Genomic DNA, 15,153 nt, shown 5'->3' with positions numbered 1-15,153 from the left:
GTGCTTTGTCGGTCCCCTGCCTTGGTATTCAGTAAGTGCTGCATTTTGGTAAAGATTGTGATAAATTACAGTGTTGGGTACAACAATAAACGTTAGCATAGGATATATAGGCCATTGAGGAATACGTCAGACTTGATTCTGCCTTTTAAATGTGCTTTTGTAACATTCACTTGAAAGGAGCCTTTGCCTTTTAGTCTGTCTGTTCTGACAAGTGCTATAGTATATGAGGATGTTAAAAAGTGTGCAAGCATGGGATTCCTCTCCATCAACAGACCCAAGAGCTGCCAGTCTTTGCCGAGTTAGAGCCTTCTGGCATGCACTCATGTAAACATGTTTATGTTTTTGAGGCATCTGTTGAGTGTTTCTGTGAAGTTACATTCTGCTCTTGCTCCTGTGGGAATGGTAGAGCATTGGCCATAGGTTTCTATGGATTGTCAGAAAGTGAGCAGTTAATTCTTGACATCTGTTATGCTGAAGTGACTGCCAAGTCGAGTGGGAAGTTGGCAAGGAAATAAATATTGATGGGCCTTAGCAACAGGTACTCCTGAGAACTCTTGTTCTGGGAATGCTCAGGCAGAGTCCATGTTATTAATGTTGTGATAGGATTTAAAGCCTATTTATAGGGTTTGTCTGTGTCTTATCAGCTCAGAGCACACAAATGGTCTTTGCTGTATGAGGGCCCTGGTGCATCTCGAGTACATGCTTACAACTGAACTCTCATGTTTGATGTCTATCCTATGTCAGGACCACCGCTATAGAGATATGTGCGTGTAAATGCGCTGGATGCAGTGAGTTTTTTCTCTTAGTAGTATACTGATGATATGTTCATATACAAGGCCCTTTGGGAATCCTCTGGATGAAACTAGCTTGTGTATTCTGTAAAAGCATTACTCGTGAGCCCTATAAGTGAGCAATGTTATGTTCTCGTTGCAGAACTTGAAGCCAGAGAAGCCTGTGCCTGGCTGCGGGCCGCCGGCTTTCCCCAGTATGCCCAGCTGTTTGAAGGTATGATCCCAAAGAGCAGCTGATACGGAGCTTAAGCAGAACTGCTAATATGAATATTCGTTCAGAATCTGGCACTTCTGATGGAGCACCTCCACATTCTGCAGTATCTTCATGCGAACCTATAGAAAGCGTGCAGCACGGTGCATGTTCTTGCAGGAGTGACACCTTATTGAGGCTGGAGTGGCCTCAGGAGAATTCTGCACTGGACCAGAGCTTTTCTGGTTGAGGTTAGAGTGTGGCTTCTGCTTCTGTGATGTTCTGTTGCTTATAATTTTCTTGGTCTCTTCTTTGAAGCATTATTTATTGTCTGACACGCAGAAAAATTGTCGAAATAGTCTTTGATGTATTTAGCCTGTGCCAAACCTGTGGCAAAATTCCCTGCCATTCAAATTTCAGCTCCAACTTCTTTATTTGCAGATATGCAGTTTCCTATTGACATAAGGACTGTGAGGAAAGACCATGAATTTTTAGATGGAGATGCAATCGAATCACTGTTCAGGTAAATGTTACTCCTGGATCATCTTCAACACCTGCAGGTTCCACAAGGTGTTTGTCACTCAGCTGTTCCTGGCTTGATTTGTGTCAGAGTATGACAGTGTCACTTATGCTGTGACTGTACTGCGTCATATCTGACTCTGCACGCTCTAATTAAAATGTTGGATAATAACTCTTTCCAAGGATTTAGTTTCACAGCCTCGTTTTTTTTTTTTATGTTCTTTTAAGCAGTCAGCACAGTATTCTTTCATTTTCAAAATCTTGAATCAGTTTTTCGCAGTCAATCCTTAAAGCTCACTATGAGATTTTTTTAAAACAAGTGCATCTGATTAAGTACAGTCCTCTTTAGTTTTGAGATGGCAGAACTGGACCTGTGAATGTCACAGGTTAGTGTTGTCAAAGTTAGTGGGCACTGGTTGGGCCAAAATGTATGGAGAACATGTGGCTGTGCACCAGTTGTTGGCACCAATAATGCTGACTCAATTTAGAAGTTTGCTACTAGTTTGGAGCATGTTGTTTTTTGAGGGGAAAGAAAAAAAAGATTAAATTCAACTCTTTTTCTTCTACCCTAGACGGCTGAACACGTTGAATAAGTGTGCGTTGATGGAAGTGGAAATAAACTGTCAGAGGAACCAGGTATGTTTGTGAAATATGGTTAATGTTCTCAGTAAGAAAGTGATTAACTGTTATATTAAAATACTTTTTTTCAAATGTGTATGAAGGATTGCTTGTTGCCAGGCACTCACTTGGTGTGCGGGCAACACAGCAAACACAGTACCTGGTGCAAATGGTTGTTGTGTTTGAGGTCTCCAAGAGGAGACTTTCTACCTGGAAGTTTTGGTCACTGAAGCATGAAGTGTTTGATTTGTTTGTCTTTGGGTAAAAATACTTGGCCAAATCCTCCGGATTTGCTGCAAAACTGAATTTTTTATCCTGAGATCAAATCTGCCATCTTTTCCTATGGTAAACTTAGCGGGCTTGTCAGCACGCTGGGCTGTGGCTTGTCACCATGTTTTTCAACTAACAGAGCATACCTCAGGGTAGACCTTTGCTAACCGAATGTTTACATTTCCGTATGTAGGTTTTAGAGGTAGGCAGTTTTGTTTTGTTTACATTTTTTTTGTAATGTAATGTTTTCAAAACTGCCCTTGAAATGTACTTTTCTTCCAAGAGCGACGACTCCGATGATGATGAACCTTGTGCAATAAGTAATAAATGGGCGTATGAGCGGTGCAGCCAGAAGTGGTTTCGCCTTGAGAGCCTAGAAGGTTCCACAGAAGGTGCTGGTGCATCCCTCCCAGGCAGCCCAATGCTGAAGAGCACTGGTAATGAAAACAGAGTCCTTTTGGACCATGGTGACAAACACGATACGTCATCAATTCATAGCACTAGCAGCGGTGACAGTGATGCCGTTAGCTCCCCAAAGTCTTTTGAAGACATGGAAGCCAGCCCGAGTTCTTCCAGTAAAGTTGCTTCACTGGAATCTGCCTTTAATTGCTCACTTCCCCCCAGTTTAAATGCCACCAATGAGAAGAAGCTTTGGGATAAGTCACCGTACAAAAAGAGGAAGAGCCTTCTAAAGAAAATGGAGAAGTTGCACTTAAGGAGCAGCAACTTAAGGAGTGGTCAGTCAAAGGCCAAACCCATCATAAGTGAACCTTTCCTTCTGGAAGGACTTAATGAGGAGAAGATGAAGATGCTTAACTGTGTAAATATCGCTGACCTCCCTGGCATCCAAACAAAGAACAATTCTTCCTGTTCTCCTCCTAGCTGCATAAGAAACAATAAGTTTGAAAACAGAACGGTGAGCACTGCCCGTCCTCTTAAAAAACCAGAAAGCTGCTGTGAAAGAAAGGGGAGGTGTGCTGAGGACTTGGGCAAATGCCTGCTGTGGAGTGATGCATCTCAGGGAAACCTAAACAATGAAGTAGAGTTGCAAACAAACCAGATGTTTCAAGTACCACACGGCCACAAACCTGGCACTTTCCCCAAAGCCCTCATGAAAAGTCCTGTGTCTCCAGGAGATGACTCTCCTGTCAGCTGGAGAACTGGCTGCGGAGGGAGCCGGAGCAGAAGCAAGACCAAGGACTCCAAAGCCCCCAGCAGCCCCATCTCACGCGCAGATAACAGGCTGAGTGTGTATGACAACATGCCTAATGTTGAATTTGATAAGCTGGAAGCAGCAGAAGTTGGAGATGATGATGTTTTTTCAGAACTGAATAGTGTTATAGAAGATGTCAAGGGTCTCAGAAAGCTGGTTGATCAGTGGACAGAGAAGTTCTCAGATGATGGGTATTTGGACTTACCCAGTGACTTAACGTCTCTGTATCCGTCCTCACCTAAAGAAATCTCTCTTGACACAGAGCACTCGGAAGTTAAGAGAGCAGCTGTGCTGTCCTCTGAGGGAGAGGACGGCTGTGAGCTGGGCAAGGAGCTCAGCTCTACAGACCTGGTGTTCATAACAGACCCTATAAAGACCAACAGGTCAGTCATCCTTGGGTTTCTTTATTAAAACACCCTTCTAGAAGCTTTCCCTGTTGATTCTCTCCACTGAAAACATAATTGTTATTCCAGAACAAAATGTAATTAAGGGAGGCTATTCTGGGAATTAGAGTCTGCACTGGTGGTGCCAAGCACTTCTGGGCTGTAGGTAACATGAAGTCTACTTACGTCTGCTCTGATCTTGTTGGAAGCAGGGCTCTCATGATCTCAGGTTGGGTAGTTGGAAGCAGTTATTCTCAGGAAGAGTGGTAATGCAGTGACACAGCTGCCCAGGGAGGTTGCGGGCTCATTGTCCTGGAGTTGTTCAAGAGCTGTGGAGATGTGACACGTGAGTGACACGTGAGCACGGTAGGGATGGGCTGGTGCTTAGACAAGATGATCTTAGAGGTCTTTTCCAACCTTAATGATTTTATGACTCAATCAGTACTTAGATATTTGGAGTCAGACTTAAGGCTGGCTTGCTGTGCTTCTTACTGAAATCTTTGGTACAGCCATAGAGAGTAGCACTTTGTTTGTAAGTGATTAACCACAGGTTGTTTGGGAGGGACGGGTTGTGTTGAATATTGGGGGTTTCACAGAAGCAAGCAGAAAGCTAAGAGGGACAATGGGAAATTGTCCTTTGGCATGACCAACACTTATCCTGTAGGCACAGGAAGCAATGTGGGTCTGTGGAAGACAGCAGGATCGTGGAAGGCTTTTCCACACAGACTGACAGTCCATCGGCCACCCAGCTGGCCCGGGCACAGAAGCTGGCACTGCTGAAACTCACTGCTGTCATGGACAGATACTCCCCTTCCAGTAAGCAGGGCTGGAACTGGTAAGTAGTCTGTTGTTAAAGCAAATGCTGTTGGAAAGACAGGATTTAAAACAGGTGAATTTCCTTATCTGACTAGGTGACATTGTCCACAGTGAAGAATTTCATCCTGCTAAATCAGTGCTGTTTTGTGCTTATTGCGGTGGCTCCAGCATTTCATCTGCTGTAGACAAAACTTCTGTTTCTCACTGGTCACTCGTTTCAAAGCACTTTGTATCTTCTCTCTGAATCTTCCCATGTTTGGGGCTGTGACAGAGATGCTTGGCAGAGACTACAGGACCGGAGGCGAGTGCGGACTGGGCAGAGCTGTGCTGGACAGCTGTTAAGTTACGTGTGCTGGTTTTTGTTTTCAGGTCTATACCAAAGTCAAAAAAAATAAACACCTCTGACTACAAGGACAAAAATGTCTTTGGGGTCCCCTTGCTGCTGAACGTTCAGCGAACAAACCACCCGCTGCCTATCGGCATCCTGCAGGCACTGGATTATTTAAGAAGCCACTTCCTTGACCAGGTATGGCCTGAGGACATACCACTAAGCAGTCATGGTATGCCCGGGGGGATTAGCCATGCTGCTTCCACTGGTACCAGAATATGTTGGTGTTAAGTCCTGCTACCGTAGGGTTTTAACTATCGAAAGGAGAGGGAGGGAGCAATGATTTTGTGTTGAGGTTTGAGTCCTGATGACTTTGTCTTTAACTTTTTCCTTTTCCCTTGTAGGTTGGCCTGTTCCGCAAATCTGGTGTTAGATCCAGGATCCTGTCCTTAAGAGAAATGAATGAAACCAGGTCCAACAGTGTGTGCTACGAAGGGCAGTCAGCCTTTGATGTGGCAGATATGGTGAAGCAGTATTTCCGAGACCTTCCTGAGCCCATATTTACCAGCAGGCTCTGTGAATCCTTCCTCCACATCTACCAATGTAGGTAACAAAAGCTTTGGCTTTTCAATTCCTTGAGTATCTTGTGCTTCTTTAGCATTTGGCTGTATAAAGCTGGACAGATTGGGACTGGTGCTATGATGTTACCTTAGTGTCACACAGTCAGATGAGTCAGGGCCTGACTGAAAAGACAACTTCAGTGCTGTTATTTGGGCTGCAACTAGAGCCAGCTCTGTAAGCCCACTGGCACGACATTGAAGAAAAACTACAAACTGTGCACCAGCATTGTGGAATGTGTATTGCCACGTGGTGGGCAAAAGCTGCATACGTGCTGTGATGGCAGTAGCAGCCTTTGTGCTATGAGCTGGAATGAAAGGGCAATGCATGAACCTATGTTCTCAGTGCCCTGCTTGGCATGCCTTTGGATGCTGCCCTGCAATCACGTGTGAATTCCATTGTTTTCTATTTCCAGATGTGCCGAAGGACCAGCAACTGCAGGCTGTCCAGGCTGCCATTGTCCTTCTGCCCAAGGAGAACCGGGAAGCCTTGAAAATTCTCCTCTTCTTCCTACGAGATGTGGTCGCGTGTGTTGAGGAAAACCAAATGACCCCAACCAACATTGCTGTCTGTCTCGCCCCATCGCTGTTTCACCTCAACACCCTCAGACGGGACACTTCCTCCTCCTCCACTCGGTATTTCATCCTGTTGAGCGTTGCTGCTTGCAGCAGCATTTTTCTTTGCTAGACCAATGCTTTGTGTAGCTGTCACAGACCGAGTGCTTCTAGGGGAGGCTAGTTGGGGTTTGGTGCAGATGTGGGAGCTGCCCTCAGTTCAGGCTCAGCACAGGCAATGTGCCCCTTCTGTCCCACTGCTGGTGAGTGTGTGAGCAAGGCAGCACATCCCTGGCACTCTGGGGCGCCTCCTGTTCTGCTGCCTGACTGCGCCCACTGCCTGTGTTACCGTGGGGTGTGCGGGACCTGCAGACCCCCTGGCAGCCTGCAGCAGCTGCTGTCACTCGTTCCTCTGGGCGATAAGGGATTGTTTCTGCCAAACAGAGCCACGGGGATCCTGCACGTTTATCTCCTTAAGTAGAAGTTATGCTATCTGGGTTGCATAACATCTCCTGCTCCTACGTGCGGAGAGGAAGGTGCCCTTGGGCCAAAGCAGGCAAATGGAATCTCAGAGAGCATTCAGCCTTATCTATGCTCCTGAGGCACAGCTGTTTGCTGTGCTCTGTGCCCCTGGGTGTGGACAGACATGTCTCAGGGCGCGGAGGCTTTAAGGGTAGCACAGTGCCCAGCAGCACAGCCACTTGTCACCCCATAGGTGACTTAAAAATTGGGGCTGCTCTCAGTGAGGCAGGAGCACAGGGCAGCTACTCTTCCCAGCTGCAGGTGCCTGTGAGCACCTCCTGGCTTCAATTCAACAATCCTCTGAAATACCAGGATCAGAAGGAGAGTCTGAGCTTTCCCTTTGCTGTCACTGTGCAGAAGGGAGTTCCTTTGAACCCTCAGCAGTGCTGTAACCAGGCATTAATGCTGCAGAGCAGGGTTCAGACTTCAAAGCACAGGGCAGGCAAGGCTGCCTTTGAGGTGTGTGGCTGAGGACTTGATCCCCCAATGGATTTTGGAGGAGTTTGGCAGGAATGCACATAGATAAGAAATGGCAGAAACCGGGATTAATATAGTGAGTATGAAATAAAGAGGGGTCTGTTTTTGAAATGTGGACCGTGTAGTCCTTGTGGATGTTGCAGGGTCTCAGACAAGCACAGCAGCTGAAGGCTGCACAAAGAGCAGTTGGGTTATGGCTCTCTGTGGCCATGTGTGCTGTGATCTGGGAAGCAAAGTGCTGTGCCCTGTCTCTCCTGAGCAGCTGGCCCCGCCTTGGTTGCAGTCAGGGTGCCCCAGCAGGGGTGATGCAGTGATGCTATGTAAGCCTTGCACGGCACTTCTGATCCCACACAGTTTCTTGCTCACTATCTTTTCCTTTCCCATTCACAGATCAAGCCAGAGGAAATGCAGCCTGGGGAAGCCGGACCAGAAGGAGCTGAGCGACAACCTGGCAGCCACGCAGGGCTTGGCCCACATGATAACAGAATGCAACAGGCTCTTCCAGGTAAGGTGCTGGATGTCGCACTGCAAAAGCATTGGCAGGGGTTTGCTGCCTTGGGTTTGGGGCCAGCTTGGTGTTTGTGCAGTTGAGGGCTGCCCCACTCCCACTGGTGCCAGGCCTGACCCTCCCATCTTGAGGGAGCTGGCAAGGGATGACACTCTGTGCTGGAACCGTGGTTGTAGTGGCAGCCATGCCTGCGTCTGGCCACAGCCCCTCACCACCCCCCCATTAATTTGCATTTGGATCTTCCCACAGACTGATTTCCCAGCTTGACCTCGGCCCTTCCTTGTTATTATGGACTTTGCTAGCACTTGCTGGACTGGGACTCACGCTGTCTACTATCACCGATTCTGAGCCTGCCCTGTTGGCTGCTGCCCCACCTCCTGGCTCGCTTAGCACTCCTCACCACGGATGTGCCTGATGATCTGCACTTGGAGCTGACCCTGTTTTCCACTGTTGTCTGCCACTCTCTCAGGTACTGGGGGACAGGGTGGCTTCTTCTGCAGCCTTATCACAACTGATTCGCAGCCCCCTTATCCCAGGGAGCCATCGATGCATCCCATTATTCAGCTCTGCTCTTCTTTCTTGCACGTGGCTCTTAGCAGTATGGAGCTGCCTCCCTCACCCTTCCCCAGTGAGCCCTGAAGCCGGAGTGGTGTGTTCTAAACTCTCTCATGGCTCTCAGCCCCAGCATTGCTGCCTGCCCCAGAGCTACTCTTGGGCCAGCAGCCATCCTGCACCATCCTGCTATGAGTAGTGCACAGTGAGGGGCTGTGACAACATCCTCTGCCCTTCTGGGGGAGGGATCTGGTGCTGGCACTAGAGGAAAGCTGAGACAGGGTTGCTCCCTTTCCTGATGGTGACCATGAGGAGTGGCCCCTGTGGAGCTCTACCTGGATGTGGACCTGCTCAGCCAGACTCAAGCCTTCATCACTGGACCACGCCTGACCCTGGCTGCTGTCTCTAGACCAGAACCTACCTGGCTTGGCCTTGACATCAAAAAGCAGCTGGTGCTGGAACTTGTGCTCAGCTGCTAGGCACTGCTCAGGAACTGTGGGATGGCTATGGTGCCCAGCTCTGCCTTCTGAGGCGGGATGGTTCTGCCATAGGATGGGGGCAGCTGTAGGAGGTGGTACTCACAAACAGATGTATCAGCAAGCAGGTAAACCAAGGGAGATACCCAGTGTCACAGTCCTTCCAGAAGATGGCAGAGGGGAAATGCCTATCCCTGCTGCCAGCAGTGTTCAAAGTCCTCCGAGTCCTCATGCACCTTTGCTGGCTTATGTTTAATCTCAAGCACCTGTGGTCTCTTTTAGCTTTGGGTTTATTGGAAGGTGCAGTAACAGGGAAAGCAGCATGGAGTTCCCATTTTACTAGCTGTGAGGACTCTGCTAGTAGATCTGCCCTAGGCTTGTGCAGCAGTAGAGTGTGGCTGCATGCATACTACTTAGCAGCTGGGCTTTGAAGGCAGGAGGCACTACTTGTCTGGGTGCTAATACAGGGCCCTTGCAAGGTACAGCAATAAGAATGTGGGATGTCCTTGCAGGCGGTATTCTCCACTGTCCTGCTAAGTACTGATTCACAGGCCACTGCTGTTTAAAGGTTCCTCAGAGAGGGGTTGGAGTCAGGGTGCCCTAGCAGGGGTAATGCAGTGATGCCATGTGAGCCTTGCACAGCACCTCTGATCCCACACAGTCTCTTGCTCACTGCCTTTTCCTTCCCCATCCACAGATTGAGCCAGAGAAGAGTTTGACCTCTTCTGCAGCTACAAGTGTGCAGCCCTATCAGTTCACTAACACCTTCTATGCAGTGAGCACCCTGAGCACCAACCCCGCACTTAGGTGAGGGCTGTGAAAGACACCATCAAACATGGGACGCACCTTGCAGATCCCTTGTATTTCTGATTTCTCAAACTTCAGGATAAAGAGTACAGCCATGGGGATTCAGTTCCTGTGACCAGAAATGCTCTTAGCTGTGCCCACATCAGCTGTTGTCTGCCTCTGGACCTGGATACGATCGCCAGCGCTTGTTCTCATGGGAGACTTCAACTTCCCTGATATATGTTGGAAACATAACACAGCACAGAGGAAGCAGTCCAGGAGGTTTCTAGACTGTGTGGTTATGCAGCTGGTAGGAGAGCCTACCAGGCGCCGTGCCCTGCTGGACCTGGTCTTTGCTAACAGAGAAGAACTGGTGGGAGAAGTGAAGGTTGGGGACCATCTTGGGCAGAGTGACCACATAATTGTAGAATTCTCCGTTCTTGGAGACGTCAAAAGAGTGACCAGCAAAACTACTTCTTTGAACTTTCAAAGGGTGGACTTTGATCTGTTCAGGGTGCTTGTAGCACGGGTCCTTTGGGAGTCGCTTCTCAAGGGTAAAGGGGTCCAGGAAGCCTTGGACGCTCCTCAAGATGGAAATCTTAAGGCACAAGAACAGGCTGTCCCCTGAGCGCCGTAAGGTGAGCTGTAGGGGAAGACAACTGGTGTGGATAAGCCGGGAATTACTGTTGAGACTCAGAATAGGAGTGTCTACGTCCTCTGGCAGAAGGGACAGGCTACTTGGGGAGATTACAAGGGAGTAGCTAAGGTATGCAGGGAGGAGGTTAGGAAGGCAAAAGCCCAACTTGAACTCTCATTGGCCACTGCTGTAAAAGACAATAAAAAATCCTTTTGTAAGTATATCAAAGGCAAAAGAAGAACCAAGGATAATTTTCATCCTATACTTGATGCAGCAGGGAATGCAGCCATGGAAGACAAAGAGAAGGCTGATGTCCTCAATGCCTTCTTTACATCTGCCTTTAATAGCCAGACCAGTAATCCTCTGAAAATTTTACGCCCTGATCTGGCAGTCTGGGATGCTACTCATAATATGCCCCCAGCAGTTCAGGTGGAGACAGAGAGCTTCTCCTCCATCTGGACTGTCACAAGTCCAGGGGACCGGATGGGCTGCACCCTTGGGTGCTGAGGGAGCTGGCGGGAGTGATTGCCAAGCTGCTCTCAGCCATCTATCTGCGCTGGCTAACTGGAGAGGGCCCAGAGGATTGGAGGCTTGCTGATGTGACTCCCATCTTCAAGAAGGGCTGTAAGGAGGATGTGAGGAGCTATATGCCTGTGAGCTTGACCTTGGTACCAGGGAAAGTAATGGAGCAAATCATCTCAGGTGAGATCGCAGGGCAGGTGCGCTGTGTCTGGGGGATCAGGCCCAGCCAGGGTTAGTGAAAGGCAGGCTGTGCCTGACCAACCTCATCTCCTTCTATGACTGGGTGACCAGCCTGGTAGATGAGGGAAGGGCTGTTGATGCAGTCTACCTGGGCTTCAGCAAAGCCTTTGACACGGTTTCTCACAGGCTTCTTTTGGGGAAATGGGCTGCCTGTGGTCTGGACTGGACAGGTCCTTTGGGTAAGGAACTGGCTGAGGGCTGTTCCCAGCACGTCGTGGTGAATGGAGTGAAGTCCAGCTGGTGAGCCGTGTCAAGTGGTGTCCCCCAGGGCTTGGCACTGGAGCCCATCTTGTTTAATGTCTTTATTGATGACCTGGATGGGGGCACTGAGTGCACCCTCAGTAAGTTTGCAGATGACACCAAGCTGGGAGGTGGCATCGATCTGCCTGAGGCTAGAGAGGTCTTTCAGAGGGATTTAGATAAGCTGGATCACGGGGCTGAGATGAATAGGATGAGATTCCACCATCCCATTCAAGCATCGGGTCCTGCACTTCAGGCACAACAACCTCATGCAGTGCTATAGGCTTGGGGACGAGGGGCTGGATGGTTGTGAAGAAGAAAGGTACCTGGGGGTGATGGTTGATGCTCAGCTGAACATGAGCTGATAGTGTGCACAGCTGGCCAAGATGGCCAATGGCATCCTGGCCTGCATTAGAAACAGTGGGGCCAGCAGGAGCAGGGAAGTGATCGTCCCTCTGTGCTCAGCGTGGGTGAGGCTGCACCTGGAGTACTGTGTTCAGTTGTGGGCCCCTCACTACAGGAAAGATGTTGAGGCCCTGGAGTGTGTCCAGAGAAGGGCAATGAAACTGGTGGGGGGTCTGGAGCACAAGTCTTATGAGGAGCGGCTGAGGGAGCTGGGATTGTTCAGACTGGAGAAGAGGAGGCTCAGGGGAAACCTCATTGCATTGCACAAGCTCCTGAGGGGAGGTGGTGGTGAGCAGGGGTTTGGCCTCTTCTCCCAGGCAACAAACAGGACCCGAGGAAGTAGCTGCAAGTTGTGAGTGCCAGTGTGTGGTGGTGGAAATAAAGCAGTGATTCTACACCCTGCCATGGGACCAGAAGAGGGAGAAAGCAGCCAACAGCCTTGTCAATAACACCAAGACATTTTTTTTCTGAAAGTTTTTTTATTTTGTCTAAAAACAGCAGGCTGGGAGGCAGATGTTGGCCTCCCAGCCCCCTGGAGGCGTGCTTTGATGGCAGTGGGACGAGGCCTAGCGCCGTCGTCGGGGCCGCCTCTTGCGGGGTGGGGGCGAATCCTGGGGGCTGCTGCAGGCCTTCCTCTTCGGGGCGCGCCGGGGCCCCCCACACGAGCGGTCTCTGCTCCGGATGGAAGGGCCCGCAGCTGCTGCCTGCCCTGGCTCTTCCTGCGGCTCCTCTGCTGCGGTGGCGGTGCTGGGGAGCCCAGGTCCCCCAGTGGAGCCGCTGAGAAGCTCCTCGGTTCCAGAGGCAGGAGGATGCTGAGGGGAGGTGCTGATGTTGGGGCTGGCTGCAGGGCCGTCCTCCCGCCCTCGTGCAGCACGGCCGTCCTGCTGGTCCAGCTGGCGGTGGATCAGGGGGCCATACAGGGCTGCGGCGATGCTGATGAGGTCCTGCACAAAGGGCACGATGTCGCCGTGGGTGATCACCTCCAGCTCTCGTACCAAGGCCGCCTGGTCGAGCCCGTGCTCACAAAGGAAGTTGACAGTGGCCCACAGTCCCGCTTGCACCTCCCACCAGTTGTCGTTGGACATTGCCCGGATCTCTTCCTGCAGCCAGAAGAGCAGGGGTGCGAGGTCTTCCCGATGTTGACAGAAAAACGCAGCCCAGACCTCGGCAGGGAAGTTGTGCTCCGGTGGAATGAGCTCCGGCTCTGCAGGCACTGGCTCTGCAGGCACTGACTCTGCAGGCCCCTGCTCATCCTGCAGGCCATCATCTGAGTGTCCCGTGGGCTGCGGGATGTGACACTCAAGATAATCGTCATCCGCCCTCATGGAGTAGCGGATGGTGATTATTTTGTGCCCACATACGGCACAAGTCGGCTTCCTCTGGGCCCACCAGATGGCACAGCCATAGCAGAGCTGATGCTGGCAGGGGGTCACATGGGTGACATCCTCCCGAGCTTGCCCGCAGACGGGGCAGGTCCAGTTGGATGGCACGTCCATGGTCCCGGGCTCTGCGGTGGGCTGGGGAGACCTGAGGTTGGGAAGCTGCTCCCCTCACTGGTGCTGCAGCAGGCAGAAGGTATTACAAACTGCAAAAGAGAAAGAGAGGCCACGGTCGCTTGCTGCCCCAGGGGCAGGCAGCAGTGATGCCCCCCCGGTCCCTCAGCAAGAAACCCTCCCGGTCCCTGTTCTCCACCAGCTGCTGCAGGGGCCACGTCCTGCACCTCTCACCTCTGCTGCTGCAAGTGCACCTTGCAGAGCCCCAGCTGCCTGAGCCAGGCAGGGCTGGGGGAAACGCTGGTGATGCTGTGGGATGGGCAGCAAGAACTGCTGCCAGTAGCCCCACAGCGCAACACAACCACTTGGTTCAGTGCTCCAAGTCCAACAGCTACGCTCAGCTGGAGTCCAGGCATGAGTGCACGCTGGCCTCTGCTGGCACCCAAATGGATACAGCAAGGGCTGTTGAGGTCACAGTTGTCTCTCGTTGCCGTCACAACCCTTTGGTCAGTGACCTCACAGTCCATCACTGCACGTACTGGGGCACCAGCCTGGGCTCCCCTCACCCTCCGTCATTCCATGATTTTCCTTCGTAATGGCAATATACTTGGAAAAACAAAAATTGCACATGTTTCTACTGCACGTGTAACTTGTAACCAACTTGTCATGAGGTGGTGCCACAAGACAAAGCTAGGCAGGTTCAACATGCAGCAATGGATGCCGCTGCGGTTGGTCTGAGGGCCAGCTCCTCAAAGTCCCTGCCTGCCCGCCCTGCGTGGATGATGGACTGCGTGCCTTGCTTGCAGAGCGGGCACTGGGGCCTGCTGCTAGTCCACCGCTGGATGCGGTGGAAACAAACCTGGTGGCAGCATGGCACAGTGTATGCCAAGCTGTCCCAGTTCTCCAGGCACAAGGGGCAGTGGGTGCCTAAAGCTGCTTCCACACTTCCACCAGTTGCAGTGGGAATGGAGGAGTGGGAGATGACAATTTGCTCCCCGACGCTGATGCTGGGGCAGCGGGTGTCACATTGCAATAGGACAAGAGACCCCACAGGCACCGACCAACCTGGGGAGGGTTCCTCAAGAGGCATCCCCCCAGCTGCCAGCGTGAGGCATTGCCACGCTGCCTACCTGCACTGCTGCACGCGACTCTGAACAAAGTCCCGTCCGCCTGCTCCCAGCAGGGTCAGGGTACGGCACAAGTGGCTCTGAGACGGCCGCTGAGAGCTGCGCTGGCAGCACCCAGAGCACGTTCCAGCTCCAAACTCGCCCTGTTGCGCTCCGGTCCTCGCACACACGCTCGGTCCGATGCCAGGCACGAACTGATCGGCTGGGCTGCCGCACCCGCGTTGCAGCAGGGTGGGCTGAGCAGTCACAATCCACCGCACAGCGATGTCACAAAGGATCACTTGGCCCTGTTGCCAGTCCTCACCTTCACTCCGGGTCATCACCACCCGTCCCACAGTGATGCCGTCATCCATGGCTTGGTCATCACAATGAGCCTCACCTGCTGCACGTGTGCCAGCAGCACTCAAGCCCCAGCAGACGTTTCTGGGCCTTCCCCTGCACCTCTGCTTGCTTGCCATCAGTGTTTCACACCAATCACCGGTGCCTGGGACACGTCTTTCCACAGGCCCCATCAGGTTGCTCAGGCCATGGCACGCAGCCCCAGGCATGTACAACAGGAAGGTTTATTCAATAAAAGGTCACACTTCCCTCTGACCTAGATGATTGTAGAGGTCTTCTCCAGCCTTAATGGTTCTAAGAGGTTTTTCCAGGCAACAAACTGGACCTGGGGAAAAATCTTTCCTCTCAGAGAGTGATCAGGCACTGGAATGGCTGCCCAGGCAGGTGGTGGAGTCACCATCGCTGGCCGTGTTCAAGAGAAGGCTGGATGAGGAGCTACGAGATGAGGTTTAGTACTTGGGGTAATGAGAAGACAGTTGAACGAGATGATCTTATCGGTCGTTTCCAAGCTTGTGATTCTGTGTTCCCT

The 15,153-nt window shown here is 51.2% G+C and overlaps 1 protein-coding gene across 5 annotated transcripts in view; it reads left to right on the top strand.

Moving 5' to 3' along the window:
• Positions 1-12,138, top strand: part of LOC128081541 (rho GTPase-activating protein 7-like) — a 33,067-nt gene extending 20,929 nt beyond the window's left edge. The window contains exons 2-12 of one of the 5 annotated variants that reach the window (XR_008207219.1): positions 934-1,005; positions 1,423-1,504; positions 2,073-2,136; positions 2,672-3,984; positions 4,649-4,819; positions 5,170-5,326; positions 5,533-5,731; positions 6,162-6,381; positions 7,690-7,804; positions 8,057-8,276; positions 9,533-9,831. Coding sequence is in view for 3 of the 5 variants with exons in the window: in XM_052684887.1 (XP_052540847.1) it covers positions 934-1,005; positions 1,423-1,504; positions 2,073-2,136; positions 2,672-3,984; positions 4,649-4,819; positions 5,170-5,326; positions 5,533-5,731; positions 6,162-6,381; positions 7,690-7,804; positions 9,721-9,858 (2,531 nt within the window). In the remaining 2 variants the exon portion in view is untranslated. Of the gene's footprint in view, positions 1-933; positions 1,006-1,070; positions 1,233-1,422; positions 1,505-2,072; positions 2,137-2,671; positions 3,985-4,648; positions 4,820-5,169; positions 5,327-5,532; positions 5,732-6,161; positions 6,382-7,689; positions 7,805-8,056 lie in introns of those variants that run through there. The other 4 variants (XR_008207220.1, XM_052684888.1, XM_052684887.1 and 1 more) reach the window with 4 other exon arrangements.
• The last annotated feature ends 3,015 nt before the right edge of the window (positions 12,139-15,153 follow it).

The sequence above is a fragment of the Tympanuchus pallidicinctus genome, unplaced genomic scaffold, assembly GCF_026119805.1.
Source record: "Tympanuchus pallidicinctus isolate F22 unplaced genomic scaffold, pur_lepc_1.0 scaffold21, whole genome shotgun sequence".
Classification (NCBI taxonomy): Eukaryota; Metazoa; Chordata; class Aves; order Galliformes; family Phasianidae; genus Tympanuchus; species Tympanuchus pallidicinctus.
This window is presented reverse-complemented; position numbering and strand designations above follow the sequence as displayed.